The sequence below is a fragment of the Chelonia mydas genome, chromosome 5 (genome assembly GCF_015237465.2).
Source record: "Chelonia mydas isolate rCheMyd1 chromosome 5, rCheMyd1.pri.v2, whole genome shotgun sequence".
NCBI lineage: Eukaryota > Metazoa > Chordata > Testudines > Cheloniidae > Chelonia > Chelonia mydas.
Window position 1 is genome coordinate 129,849,521 of NC_051245.2, and position 15,118 is coordinate 129,864,638.

At 44.2% G+C, this 15,118-nt stretch overlaps 1 protein-coding gene across 3 annotated transcripts; it reads left to right on the top strand.

The window, feature by feature from the left end:
* The first annotated feature begins 439 nt into the window (after window positions 1-439).
* TAL2 (TAL bHLH transcription factor 2) lies at window positions 440-14,855 on the top strand. 3 transcript variants are annotated; one of them, XM_043547556.1, is made up of 3 exons: window positions 440-1,027; window positions 7,400-7,568; window positions 9,801-13,543. In XM_043547556.1, exon 3 carries the CDS (start codon window positions 9,811-9,813, stop codon window positions 10,162-10,164), a length of 354 nt encoding a protein of 117 aa, XP_043403491.1. In that variant the 5' UTR covers window positions 440-1,027; window positions 7,400-7,568; window positions 9,801-9,810; the 3' UTR covers window positions 10,165-13,543. The 3 variants fall into 3 exon arrangements, with proteins under 3 accessions (XP_043403491.1, XP_027676189.1, XP_027676188.1); XM_027820388.3 differs by lacking the exon at window positions 7,400-7,568 and having other exon boundaries at window positions 9,801-14,855; XM_027820387.3 differs by lacking the exon at window positions 440-1,027 and having other exon boundaries at window positions 1,052-7,568.
* The last annotated feature ends 263 nt before the right edge of the window (window positions 14,856-15,118 follow it).

A 15,118-nucleotide genomic window follows, 5' to 3' on the forward strand; every position in this document is an offset into this window, starting at 1 on the left:
GTGGGGAAGCTGGGATTTCAGTTGCCCCAGGCTGTACCTGTCTTGTGAGTAATGGAAGGTGTTGGCTGTGAGTCTGTAGTTCAGGCTGACTTTCGAACTTAGAGCAGAGAGTCAATCTCTTTGTCATGTAGGAGGAATCCAGCATATGCTCCCTAAACTCACAGACTTTGGCTGCAGAATGAATCTTCTGAGAATATAAGTAAATCTGTTAATTAGTTTTTTAATTAAAATTTATTTTAAAATGAGCAGAGGATTATAGAACATAAGCACGGCCAGACTGGGTCAGACCAAAGTATCCGGTCTTCCGACAGTGGCCAGTGCCAGGTGCACCAGAGGGAAAGAACAGAACAGGGCAATTATCGAATGATCCACCCCCTGCGTTCCACTCCCAGCTTCTGGGAGTCAGAGGTTAGGGACACTCAGAGCATGGGGTTGCAACCCTGCCCATCCTGGCTAATAGCCATTGATGGACCTATCCTCCGTGAACTTATCTAATCTATTTTTTAAACTCTGCTATAGTTTTGGTCTTCACAACATTGGTCTCTGCCGGCATCACTTTGGCACTTTTCACAAGCACTGAGTGTACTAAAACAATTAAGAAAAAAAAATTCTTGCTAAGTTATGTCCAAGCAATGCCCTGTCCAGCTTTCCCCAAAGTGCAGCCAGACCCTGCTTAAATCTCTACGGCTGGTAGCTGCTGTTTCACCTAAAGCAGCATGGCTCATCCTTGCAGAGAAAGGAGAGGGTGTGTAGGGTAGAGAGAAAAGGCAGGACAGAGAGAATCTCCTGGGAGATGCAAAACAAGCTCCCTGGATTGCTAGGACTAGTGGTGACACGCGCCAGACAAAGGAGCTGGCATTCTATAAATGAGGCAGCCAGCATCAGCAATTGGCTGATTGCAGCGAGAGCAGCCTCTCTGTCCAGGGTCTGTGAGAGCAAAGAGAAAGGAGGGGAAATCATCCTATTCTGCTGGAAGTTCACTGGCTGAACCAGGTTTCAAGAGCAGCAAGCACCTGTGTTTGGGAAAGTAAGTGACAATGGCATTCTGCTTAGCTAGTCATTTGGGGGCTTGTATGTCTGCATTGCAACTTTCCTGGGTGTGCACAAGTTTGCCGTCAGGTATACACAGCAAACTGTATCCTCCAAGAAGGAATTCCTGAATTCCTTTTGCCATCAGCTGGGTCTTTATTAATAATGACTCTCCTGTGTCCTGTCTCTGTAAAGCTAATAAAAAAGCAACATATCAGACCAGCTGAAGTGCTATGAAAACTGCTACTTACAGGTTACTGAATTCAACCAAAAAGAGACACTTGTGTTGCACTCCTTATGTGACTATATTTTTCAGGCTGTCGAAAATTTGCTAAAACTTGGCAATAAAAGTCTCAAGCAAGGAGCAAATATTTGCTGCTTTTGATCATTTAGAAAAAAAAAACAGAGTGAGGATATTTAAAAATGATATGAAATCTAAACAAACTTTTTAAAACGTTGGCTTCTGTGATTTTATAACCCAACACTGTGGGCCTAATTCTGTGTTGCTCTACTCCCTGTGCAATCATTTCCACCAATGCAAAGAGGGTGTAGAATGGCACTGGGTCAGAATTGACACTCGTTTTACATGGGTGTAAATGACTGCACAGCAAATAAAGCCCTTTGATTTCAGAAATAAAAAGGAAAATAACTCGATAGCATGGTCTAATGGCTTTGAGCATTTAAAAACAAAGCTTTTAGAAAGCCTAAAGTTGCCAGCTTGTTATGCATATTTGTGCAGTAGATTGTGTGTAAATAATGTGTATTTAGATACTATGAATATCAATAGATAAAGATATACAGAGAGAGCTTTAAATTCTAGATTCACACATATACATTTAAAAAATCCGTATTCCATCACTACTCCTTTACCCTGTAGTCTACGGTATACTGTGTGTGTGATAGATATGTGAATGAATTTCATTTAATGGAACAGTTCCCTAGGAGGAAAGATTTAGGTTTTTCCCCCCTTCCAGTCTATCTGAGAAAAATAATATCAATAACACTCTTAAGAAACAATATAAATAGCACTTTAAAAAAAAAAGGCTTCTTAAATTGTTTCTTACCTGCTAGTCTACAGTGGTTCCAAATTTCATGTTCAGGTCTATTGCACAAAGCTATGTTTGACTAAGGAAATGAATAAATAATAGAAAGAACATGTTTCTAAAATAAATTGTCAAAACTTCCATAGGAGAAGGATTAGACCCAGGATTGTGTATGCTAGATCCTTTCTCTAAAGATTTGTGTTTCTTTTTTGTTTTTAAAATTCCAATATATAAACAGCTTTCTCTTTTCCGATTAAAGTGGTTGCAACACGAATACCTAAACAAATAAAGGCAGTGTTAACAAAGCGTATAACCCAGCTGAAATGCCATTACTAGGGAATATGCACAGCCAGCAGAGTGTGATCAGAACAACATTGTTCTGACCACACTCACCCTGAATTGTGTAGACTTAATCCTGATCTCACTCGCACCGTTGGAGATGAGTACAGTAGTAGCTCCATTAAAGTCAATGGAATTACACTGCAGTGAGATCAGGATTGGGCCCTTTGTCTCCTGGTAGTTTTCATCTTCATATAGAAAGGTGGGATTTGCCAGAGTGGATCAGTTTCTCAGTGATTATGGGGAGCAATAACTTTACTTAAACACAGCAGGCCAAATTAATTCCTGGGGTGACTCCATGCAAGCCAGTAAAGCTGCACCACATATGATTTTAGCCCCTTGTGTTTGCAAGTTAATATGTGCTGAATACACACAATATGATACATATACAGGGTCCAGTCCTGCTCTCACGGAAGTCAAAGGAAGGCTGCTCTTTCGCTGAGGTCTTAGATCCAGAACACATCATCCCTGCTTCCTTCTCAACATGGCGCAGATTTCTTCTGTCACTAAGAAAGGGGAGGACTCTCCTCACATGCAAGGCAGATCTAGGTGGTTCAAGCAAACGGGTACCCTTCCAATAATAAGTTTTCCCCGTCAGCATTGTGGCAACAGATGCACAAGCAGAGAGATACGGCCAGATACAGCAGTTGTCATGAGTTGGTGGTATAACTGAAGGGTGGTCTTAGAGCAGAGGTTCATCCACAACCCTAACCCTCAAGAATTCCTATAGGATTCACATAGTGCTTGGATTTTCTTTCTGATCAGGAAAGCCTGGACCGTGACACCTGTATATCATATTTGGGAAATGAATTTGACGGAGGGTCTGTGCTTTAAAGAAAACCATTTGGACCAGGGATCCATGCTGTGGCCTGATAAGGGTCAGTTACCTCTGCCTTCCAGGATGGGGGAGCAGCACAATGGCAAAAGGGCAAGAAAATATTTTACAGACAATAATTTCTGACACTAATGTGGGTTTAATGGATACAGAGCCCAGGTGTTTATCTTTAACTAATGTTGCTTTATAAATAGCACTGAAACAAAGGCCATCATACCCATGCAAATCTGTCAGCCCTTGCTCACACCAAACTCCCACTGGAGCCGAGGAGAATCTTGCTTGAGAAAGGACTGTGGGGTCTGGATTTATAGAAATATAAGTGCAGCGAAACAAAGGAGGGCAAAGAATGTTTCTAATGAGCGAGCAATGGGAAAAGGACAAGGGCAAAGAGGTCTGTTTGTCCATGTGCAGGGGAATTTAAATCTCATTGGCATTAATGGAAATGTTTAAATTCACATTTTGCTGAGAGGAGAACAGACCCTCTATGCTCTGCCATGTGCATATAGGCTCAAAGCTGGTAGATCTACTGGCCTAACTTTTGAAAAGTGACTCCTGATTTTAGGTGCCTCAATTTTTAGGTGCCCAACGTGAGACCTCCTGAAGAGAGAGAGAGTGCTAAACATCCACCCTCTGAAAATCAGGCCCCTTTAAGGGGTCTCAAGTTGGAGCACCCAAAATCACGCGTCACTTTTGAAAATTCAGGCCATATTTCTCAGTAAGTGTTAGATCTGACTAGGCTGAAAAGCAACACTGAATCATGTTAAACATGCCTTATCGAAATGTGCAATGGAGTTGTAGCCATGTTGGTCCTAGTATATTAGAGACACAAGGTGGGTGAGGAAGCGTCTTTCACTGGACCAATAGCTTCTCTCTCTCACCACCAGAAGTTCTAAATATAATAGCTATATGAATATTCTACAGTAGTATCCCCAGAAGACTGTAATACTAATCGAAGCATGTGGGTTTTAGGCCATTGCTTTAGAACACTGCAGTACTCTTTTAAAAAGGACTTGTTTCTAGTCTGAGCGTTCCAGGAAACCCTGGCTTCAGAGGGGAAGGTTCCTGGGATCCGAGATTTCACAGGATGAATTTTGTCACGGGTTTGTAAACATTCAAAATCTCTGCCTTGGCTGCTTTGTTTCGTCTTTTGTATTCTCCACAGTGTTGTGCTTTCAGATATTCCACAGTGACATGGTCCCAATGGTGGAGGTATGTGGCTTGAAAGTACAAAAGAGCCCCCAGTTAATTCAGACCGTTTATTTTCCCCTTTGCGTGTATTTATTAAAGTTCATTAAAGGTGGTCGCTATAGCTCTGTTAAACACTAGAAATATTGATTATTGTTCTGGTTCCTACAGGCCCCAACAAGATCAGGGCCTGTTGTTCTAAGCGCTGTACAAACGCACAATAAGAGACAATTCCCGTCTCAAAGAGCTTACCACTGAACTAGACAAGACAGGCCAAGGAGGAGAAGAAAATGGAGGCACAAGGAGATGAAGGAATTTGCCCAAGGCCACACCCCAGAGGTAGTGGTAGAGCTGGGAATAGGACCCAGGTTTCTTGATCCCTAATCCAAGGCTCTATCCACTAGACATCACTGCCTCTTTTTTATCTTCTTGCCTTTAAATCTGATAGCCCTGCAAGGGGAACTCCTGGCACATGGCTCCTGGAGAATCCACCCTTTATAGGAGACACAAGGAGCTATGGACAGGTAGTGGTGGTGGTGACATGGGTGGTTATTCCTACATTGGTGAGCATTAGGCCCAAAAGCCTACTGTCCATATTCTGCTTTCAGTTTAGCTAATTCATTCCAGTCCCAGGGAACTCAAACTCGTTTCTGCTGGGTTTTCTACCAGGGCTTCAAAAGACCCAGGGTGTTAGTGCTGGCCAGTGTAATATCTTGTGACATCCATGCCAAATCTTCCCTTCCCTGCTGGCTTGAGTTCCACAGCCCAGTGCTACCATGAAATTGAAGGGAGAAACAATGGGTTTCTTCTTTCTCCTTTGTTCCGCATTGCACTAATGCACACTGAACAAAACTCAGCACAAAGTGTTTCTCTGGGGCTCTTTGGCCTCTGTTTTAAATCAGCCCGGCAAGTATCTGCCTGAATTGTGAAGCAGGCTCCATCTTGTGTTTCATTTCCTGTTATTCAAGGGCTGAGGGGACTCAGAAAACCTCACTGTGAAATATCAAATAGCGAGTGTTAACATGCTAGTGGGCCTCCCGGTTGGAAAAACAGGGCTGCGCTGTGGGGTGTATTCTTGAGGAGCCCGATCCTTGATGTCAATGGGAGTGTTGATTGAGCAAGGATTTCAGGATTGGGACCAAGGGGCCACATTCATCCCTGGTGTAATTCCACGGAGGTCAAAGGTGTTAGACATGGGATAGATTTAGTCCAAGATATTTGCTTATAACCAGCCTGTTAGTAATTACTGAGTCCCAGCCTCCATTGCAGACCCGTTCGCCCCCCACCCATTAATCGCAGCTTCAACAGCCATTCACTTTGGACTATCCAAGCAGAAATGTCGCTTTGTGCCGGGAATTCCCGCTGCCGTTTCTGCCTGAACACCCATTGAGGGTGTTTAATGCTTGTGCGTGGAGAGGCTGTGAGAGCTGCTGCTATTGAGAAAGAGATCTTCATCTATTCTCCGCATTGTGTAACTTGTATGGCTACATCTGAACCCGCGTGAATTTTTTTTCTGAGGAGGTGGATGGGGTAACGAGTTGCTTCTGATACTTGTTTGCTTGAGGTTTATTCTCATTGCTGCAGTTGAACTGCTCTGTGAGTGACCCACAGTTTGGCTGGGAGGGGTTATATTTAGTCTGCGTGGCTTGGTTGAACTCTAATTCTGTGAATACAGCTCTCATGTCGCGAACCAGCATCTGTCACATGATTTTGGGTCTTGCTTGCCTGATCCAAGGGAAATGAGCCAAATTCTGTTCTCAGTTACAGTGATTTAAATCCAGAATAAAACCACCAATGAAGTAACCCTGGATTTATACCTCTGAGAGCAGAATTTGTTCTCTTGGCTCTAAACTGGCATTTGCCTGGTTCTCTTTCTGCTTAGGTGAATGTAGGACTTTTTGTCTGTGTCTGGTGGAGATGAACTGAAAGAGTTTAATGATGAAGCCATACCTGCAGATTAGTGCAATGTATATTCCTGTATTATCAATGTATAAAATAGTGGTTTGACACCGATTCGCAATGAATAAGTAAGTACCTGTACAACAAACAAACAGCCGGTGGATGATAAAAGTTCCATATACTGTATCAGAGAAAAATAAATAATACAGCACTTAGAAGTGTAATATTAGCATAAATCAGAAGTGGCAAATAGTTTGAAAGCAAAGTGGGGAGCGGGGAAGGAAGCACGGATGCAGCTGAAACATAAGGCAGATCATTCCTTGGTATGCTGGCCGCTTTGCAGTGTTAGATGTAGGGGACACAGAATGCCTTAAGGGATGTCTTGTATGTGGCAGTAGAAGAATGAGCCTGAAGAAAGAAATGGACCAGAGTTGTGGGTGGTTTCTGAGACAGTAGAATTACTGCTGTGTCGGACTAGGTTGATTGTAACTGGGGAGATCTCTGTCCCAAACCCTGAGTAGATATCGACTCTGTAAAAAGGATTCACGGGGGGCGGGAGTGTGGTGTTTGCTGATCTTGAACAAATGTCAGGGATGCAGTGGTACATTTTTAATATGTCACACAGGAGCTGGACTGATAAAGACAGCTGTTTGCTTACAGGACTTGTGTTCACAAATCCGGTATTGTCCTCCACTGAAAAAAGAGAGGGGAGCCAAAGAAAGAATGATGGGAAGGAGTGGGCAGTGCTCATCTTTCCAAAAATAACACCCCTGCCATGATGGGATCAAATACTTGGAGGGATTTGCTGAAGTGAGGCCAGTGATCTATTCTAAACCATTCTCCTGGAGCATTTCTCTCAGTGCTATAAGTAAACCTCAGGAAAAGAGGCTGTTGGTCAGTATTTGCACTCTGGAATTAAAGTAGGCGTTAAACAGACTCAGAACTATTAAAATGCACATGCCATTATTGAAGTCCAGACTGTAATGGGTGCCATCGCCACTAATAAAATAAACAGCCCAGCCCTGGAGAGTTGCCATGTATCTGCTTTTCACACAAACTTCTCTTTCAGCAAAGCAACCAGCATAAGCTGCACATGATTATAATAAGCAGCTGCGAGGAAGACCTTGTTAAAAAGAGAAAGCATAAGCATCCAGGCAACTTCTGTACCAAATCAGGGATGAGGATGGGGAACATGATGTACAAACTCAGCGCAATACCCAGACTTCTGCAGTGTTTTGGCAAGTAAAGTACAAACTAGCTCTTTTAACTGGGTGCAAGAGATAAATGAAATATACGCTCTGTAGTGCAACTATAAGGTAACAAACCAGCAGCACGAAATGAATGAGAGAACATTCCCTGCAGGAACAATCCAATAGGACCCAACATTTCTGCTTTTTGTTTTTTTAAGAGAGACAAGGGTGTTTTGGTGAGATCATTTTACCCTCTGGTAAAACACAGTTTAGAAAAATCAGGTCTTGGTAGCAGCTGCGAAATTATAACAAAATACAAATGTTCTAGGACCTGACTGAGTATAACTGAAGGTACCAAAGCAGAACTGGGGATTAGCCATGAGAACATATTTAAAAAATGGAAGGATGTATATTCAGTGAAGAGCTATGGGGATTTTGCATCTCTGTTCAATGCTTGCATGTCCAACACATTAAGATTGAAAGCTCTATGGTCAGGGACTATCTTTATAACACTGTATATATGTACAGTGCCTAATGCAATTGGGCCTCAATCTCTGACTGGCCTTCTAATCACTACTGTAAAATAAATCCTAGTAACGCTGACAGTATTTTCCTGATGGTTTGGTATTTAGGGTGCTGGATCAGGACTGAGAAGATCTGGTTTTGAACTCCCAGTTCTGCCACAGACTTCCTGTGTGAACTTGTGCAAGTCACATAACGTTTGCCTTCCAGCCCCTGCTCAAACCATGTCACCTGCACACGGAGCACTTCATAAATGAAAAGATGATGATGATCGCCTAGCAAAGACTGTGCAGTGAGGGGATGAAATCGGTGGACAGTTCTGAGCTATGGATGTGAAGGACAGTGGGGAAGGAATACTTAGTCTAGAAAAAAAAGAAGGGCAGTGTAAATCACTGAGCAGCAGAAGGGTCTAAGCGCCTAATGGTGGATACAAATCAGCTTAGGGTAAGATTTTCAGAAGAGCTCAGCATTGGCCTAACTCTGCCGCCAGTGACATCAATAGGAGCAGAGTCCGGCCTATGATGGGTACTTTGTGAAATCCTATCTGTGAACCACATTTAAATACTATAGAATGCAAATTACTTTAGGCTCACTGTAAGGCCGTATTGGTCTGGAAATTGGGCTCTATACTCTGTGTAGCCTGCGATATAAGCTGGTCAAAGCTAGGAAAGCTACATTTTAGCTGAAACTCAGATTTTTTGTCACAGTTTCCCCTGCAGAGCCCAGTGCAGTAGCATTTATAGCAGACTCACCAACACTGAGCGGTGAAAATAAAACCAGAGTTAGTATCTTTCCATTGAGCATTTACAACTTTTCCACGTTGCTTTTCCCTCCCCCTTGAGCCCCGACTGTTCTAGTGATGAGCACACATCCTGTTGCTGAGAAGTCCTTACTTCCAGCAACAAGAGATTAACGTGGTTTGGAAGGAGAAGCAGACCACTGCTTCCCTGAAGGGTTGTACTAACATATTCTACAGTCACAGTCATAATTACACAATGCTACAGTGCACCAGTGCTTTTTCCTTAGGGGGAGTATTTCTCATGGTGATTGGTAGATGTCAGGGGCCCAATCCTTGAGTCCAGCTGGGCTTTGCTTGGTTTAGGACCCAGGGTGGAGGTGGGCAGCAGTGGTTGTATGCCATATTTATCCCTTTTTGCCCTATTCGGAGGTTGGACTCCGGGTGGTTGGCCCCAAGCACAATTCAGAGCAATTTCAGGGCTAGTGTAACTTGTGTCAGCTGGTAATGGTCCCCAGAGGGGCAGTTATGCTGTCTTGGGATTGTCAGAATGCTGCTGCTCTCTGGCCATGTCCCCTCCCCAGTAGACCTCCTTCGCTGGGCTCTGTGAGGAGCAGTGGTGCGGCACTGACTCTGTGCTACCTGGGGATTCCTTCGTGCCAGAAGAGCCCTCAGATGTCTGGATAAGCCAGCTTTGCAACCCCTTAGGGTGCCATAAAGTCACTGTCTGGGGGAAGTCAGGATCTGTCCCTACGTGTGCTCCTTCCTAATCCTCTGACAATACAAAGCTAGTTCTCTATATCCCACGGCAGTTACTGTGTTTGAGACCGTAGTGTGGGCAGGGAGTGGGACACAGGGGTTACGGTTAATCCATAGCTGGGAATGGCAATCCATCAGCCAGGGCAGGGATACATTTCAAATCGCTAGCAACACTCTCACCTCCCATAGAATAATAGCATTATACAGCCTGAAGGCAGGTCTGAGGCCTCTAACTTCCCCTCGTGGTCCTCTTTGCTTTTCAGAGCCTTGAGCATGACCAGAAAGATCTTCACCAACACCAGGGAGCGGTGGAGGCAACAAAACGTCAACAGCGCCTTTGCCAAGCTGAGGAAGCTCATCCCCACCCACCCTCCGGACAAAAAACTGAGCAAGAATGAGACGCTCCGCTTGGCCATGAGGTACATCAACTTCCTTGTCAAGATCCTGGGGGAGCAGGGCCTGCCTCAGGCAGGAGTGACTGCCCGGGGGAGTATACTGGGGCTGTTCCAACAAGCCCCACATTTGCAGAGCATGGAGGAACTGACTCTGATTGAAGACTGTGGAGTCCCTTCTCCGGGCACAAGCAGCAACATCGCAGAGTGCTGGTCAGAGTCGTCGTCCCCCTAGCAGGGCAGTGAGTGATGCAGTCCTGGTGTTAGTTTGATCGTCTCCTTTGCATAACGTGTGGATTGTTTGCCTCTGTACAGTATTTATCTATTTATATCTATTACTGTTGCATTAAATATATTTTTATTTAAAAGGAAAGGAGGTAGAAGGAGGACAATGGCTTGGAAGACTAGGGAGTGGGACCCTTGGGAATTTGCAAGGATTCAATGTAGTGATTTCACAGATTCATGGAAAAAATCAAAGCCAAGAGGGGACCAGTATGATCTGAGCCCCTGTATAACAGAGGCCATAGAATTTCATCCAGTGAGAGCTGCAGTGGAAGAGATTATTCTTCCTTGCTACATAAGGCTTGTGGCTTAGCTAGAGAGTTTCACTTAAACAATATCCAGCCTCGACAAAAGGTTCTAAGCTATGGAGCATTTACCACATCCCTTGGTCAGCAGTTCCAAGCTAAGAGTTTACATTTTATTTCTGTATTGAATTTTTCTAACATGTAGCTTCCAGCTGCTGGATCTTGCTTTGCCTTTGTCTGTTAGACTGAAGGCTCTCTAACATCAGAATGAAGCACAAATGAGTATATAAAAAACCAGCCACCAAGAAATTAAAACAGAAATGCCAGCTATGTTGAAAGAAGAAATGTTATGGGCGAAGTTTCAGCAGATGCAGTGGAGAGAGTCCATCAGCAAATCTATACCCAGCTGTGGGAGCCCGGGGGCGGAAGAAGTGGCCGTCCTCATTCTGGCTCCATTCAAAATCCACAGAGAGGCTGCTCCTCTGACCTTCCATGGCAGGACTTAAAGGGCCAGGAGGTAGCCTTATGTACATGAATCCCCTGGCCCAGCAAAGGCCCCTGTATGCAAACCTCTAGGCAAATTCCACACCACCTGCAGACGACGCCAAACAAGAGCAGGAAGCGGGGACTCTGTGAAGCTGTTGCTGGCCAGAATACAGGCCTGCATGAGCCCATATTTTACAGCAAATATGTGTGCCCATTTGGCACGCTTCCAGTGGTTCTCAAACGATGGGGTGGGCCTCCCAAGGGAGGCACGGGAATGTATCAAGGAATGTGCGCACTCTGGTTGTGTGGGTTTGGTTTTTTTAAGCACTCTGGGCTCTGACTCTCAGTCCCGCGTGGCTGGGGCTCGTGCAGAAGCCGGGAAGCAGGGATAAAGGGAACAGGCAGAGCCTTGCCGCCCCCCTCAGTCCCTCACTGGAAGGCAGCCGGGGCTTGAGCTCTCCTTCCCCCCTCCTCAATCCCCCACCGAGGCAGCCTGGGCTCAGGCTGTCCTTTCCCCGCGCCCCCAATCCCTCACCTGGATGTGGTGGGGCTCTGACTGTCAGTCGGCGTGGCTGTAGCAACGCAGAAGTAAGGGTGGCAATGGGGCGCTAAGTCTGCTGTGAATGGTGATATTGATGCATCCGATGAAGTGAGCTGTAGCTAACGAAAGCTTATGCTCAAATACATTTGTTTGTCTCTAAGGTGCCACAAGTCCTCCTGTTCTTCTTGTGAATACAGACTAACGTGGCTGCTCCTCTGAAACTTTTTACATTGCCACCCTCACTTCTGTGCTGGTACTGGCTGGGCACCTGGCCAGCAGCTGCTGCTCTCCGCTCTGCCTTTCGAGCTGGGTGGTGGTATATGTACCGGGGGGGACACATAAACCACTACAGACATGAAGAAGGGAGGCCCGATCAAATAAGTTTGAGAACCACTGCTGTAGGGAATACCTAAATTATATAGCAGGTGCTGAGATGGTAACCTTTAAGTATCTCAGGCAATTGTCAGGTGTTTAAGGATGACCACGTGGAGTGGGAGAGCAATTGCACCGTAGAATGTTGCTCACCAATCAGTTCATTTGAGTATCAGAGTTGCCCTCCTGTGTCAGCAAAGATCTGAACAGCTCGGAGGTGTTAAAAATCAACTTGAACAGCAGGTAGAAAGTCTAGGGATTCAAATGTAAAGGGTTTCTGGGTCAAATCCTGCTCCTGCTGCAGTCACTGACAAAACGCCCGTTGAGTTCACAGAGATTGGGAGGTGGCACGCATACCTGAGACTGAAGTACATTCATTATGGTTCAACAAGTGGAAGTGACCCGTGCTCTGCCAGATCTCCTTGGCTGCTTCTGCCTCCTCATGAGAAGATGAGCCGTCTTCAGAAATTGTAGTTAGGGCTTTGAATGCATTACACTGCTTGCAACATTTACGCTTGTAGCACAGGGAATCTGTCACCCGATGATGAGTTTCCTATCAGAATCACACACACCTAACATACAAACATCTCCACATTCCCTATATATTCATTTGTCTCAGGGGAGCTGAAAAGGAAAAGATTTGGCCCAGGCATGGTTTTTTGCTGATCTGAACACTTACGAAGACTAAAGTTTGTCAAAAACATTTCTGCTGTGGCTCTGTGATTGCTGCTGTATTGCACGGTGGAGCTAGCAGAAACATTTCAAATACTGACAAAAAAATTTTAGTGAACAATTAATTTTATTTTTCAAAGAACTCTGGTTTCCAGCCTAGTTACTCCTAGATTTTGGCGCTTTGAGGACATGAAATGAGTGAAGTGGAAACCTCTGAGTGGAAACACGCCAAGAGTCTTTTTCATGATCTGTGAAGTTCATGCTTTATCCTTTCCTATGCCCACTTGAATGTGGCTACTCAGATTGATATTGTCTATTCTAGGCATAGGCTCAAATGTAACGGGCTAGCTTCTCATCCTGGGTATCTGTTGGCTTCGATGGAGTTACACCAAGGATTTGGCCAAATAGGTGTAAACATTTACATGTGAGGATTGTTGGCGCTATTCTTTCCATCAGCCCATTGCTATCATTGGAAATGTTTTCTCATCAGCAAAGCAAGTCAAAACAGATCCATTCTTTGAGCTGAGTATTGTTGTCAAGGAAAGGGAAGAAAGCCTCGCAATTAAGTAATGTGAAATGCTTGTTGTTTATATATTGAAAACTTTTCTTATTTTTGGTTCAAATGTTTTTTGTTCTCTTTTCATTTAGGATCTCCTACTCGGCGGTACAGCATGTGTGTGACTAGATTTATCTACCAAAGATTTGTTTGTCAGGTCTTCTCTTCGTTTTTTGTGATTTCTTATCTGTATGGCTGTGAACAAATATGGTGTAACTGATCACATTTTGTTGTATACAGTGTTATTTAACTGCTAATATATTCAAAATAAATTATTTAAGAAACTAACCTTTTTATCTTTCTAAACTTTACTCTTAAATTCAAAGAACATCTGGCAGGGGATATCAAATAGTAAAGCAGAATGAATTATAACACCAGGACCATTTTCATGTTCGTCACTGACACGCTGCTTCTGATTCTTCAGAATAGTTTACCGGAAATGCTTAGAAGTTAGAGATGGTCCAAAAAACCAAGGACAAAACCAAACCACATTCCTATATTTTTTTTGGAAAATGTTCTTACTTTTTTTTGGTCAACGTTTCATCAAAGTGTCAATGTTTGAAAGATTATGGCCAGCTCTTTGATTGATCAAAAAGTTATAGATCAGTAAAATGTGTTGCAAAAATGTTAATTTTCCCCCCAAAATTTCACAATTCAAAAGACTGGGACCCAGTTGTGGATTTTGAACACCCCAACAGACTGCGATGTTCAGATAGGGGCCACTTGCCATGTTCTTATTGGGATCCAGGTTTGAATTTCAAATATCCCCAAAGCTCAGTGGTGCTTAGAATCCAGATTTCAGAGTAGCAGCCGTGTTAGTCTGTATTCGCAAAAAGAAAAGGAGTACTTGTGGCACCTTAGAGACTAACCAATTTATTTGAGCATAAGCTTTCGTGAGCTACAGTATGCATCCGATGAAGTGAGCTGTAGCTCACGAAAGCTTACGCTCAAATAAATTGGTTAGTCTCTAAGGTGCCACAAGTCCTCCTTTTCTTTTTAGAATCCAGAGTTTGTTTCTGGCCCATGCCTGTTCCCAAAGGGTTGGTTTTACAATCTAGTCCCCAGTGGTTGTTGGATGGGGTCTAGGAAGGCCAGTGGTGACAATGCTGTGGTGAAAAGATGGGAAGAGGGTCTCCTGTCACTGGGAGATGGGGCTCGTGCCTGCTCTGGGACTCATTCCAACTATAGGAATGGAGGCTCTGAGAACTTGGGAGGCTCTGAGAACACTGTTAACTTCAGTGGGAGATTTGCTTGAAAAAAGCATGATCGGGCCAAAGGGCTCTGGAGGAAGAAAATCTGGGGCCTGAATCTCATTTACACTCATGCCCCTTAAAATCACCAGTGTGGGGTAAAGCAGCCTCAGTGTCAGGAGAATAAGACCTGTAGTTTTAAGGCCCCTGCAGAGCTTCCTACTGGACACCAACAATTTCTGTAAAGCGGGGCTGTGTGACACAGTGTGTGTGTGACCTGCGCAAGGCATGGCTGATACCAGTCAGCTCTGTGTTCTTGGGGAACCAGGGTGCAACACCTGAACATAGCCATTATATGAACAACATACCCTCATATCTCAATGTCTGTACTTTGACCCGTTAACCTTTTACTCCCAATCGGGGATATTGCAGATTATGTATTCCTTACGCCATCTGATCTTAAATCGAACTTTGCACCCCTTGATAATCTGTACCTTATTCCCTGATAACCAGAAACTTCTAAGCTTAAACTCTGTACCATTTCTTTTATTTTAACATCATCTTAATAAAATTATTAAATCTAGCCTGTGTGACTCATGAAAGACCCCCACCCCCAAGCCTCTGTTTAAACCAAAACCCATCAGAGAAAAAAACTTGCAGAGAGCAGTGCAGGGCGTTGGGAGACACACCCAGACCCCTCCTGACAAGGATGACAAGATTATGACATCTCCATTAGCATACAGAATGAAGAACAGAGACAACTCCCCTAGCCTCATCTGCATGAAAGATGGGACAGGGAGTCATCTCAATTTGCATACAGAATGGACAACAGAGAACCACACTGA

Excerpts from the sequence above, each read along its gene's own strand:
- TAL2 (XM_027820388.3), top strand. The coding sequence starts at position 9,811 with ATGACCAGAAAGATCTTCACCAACACCAGGGAGCGGTGGAGGCAACAA.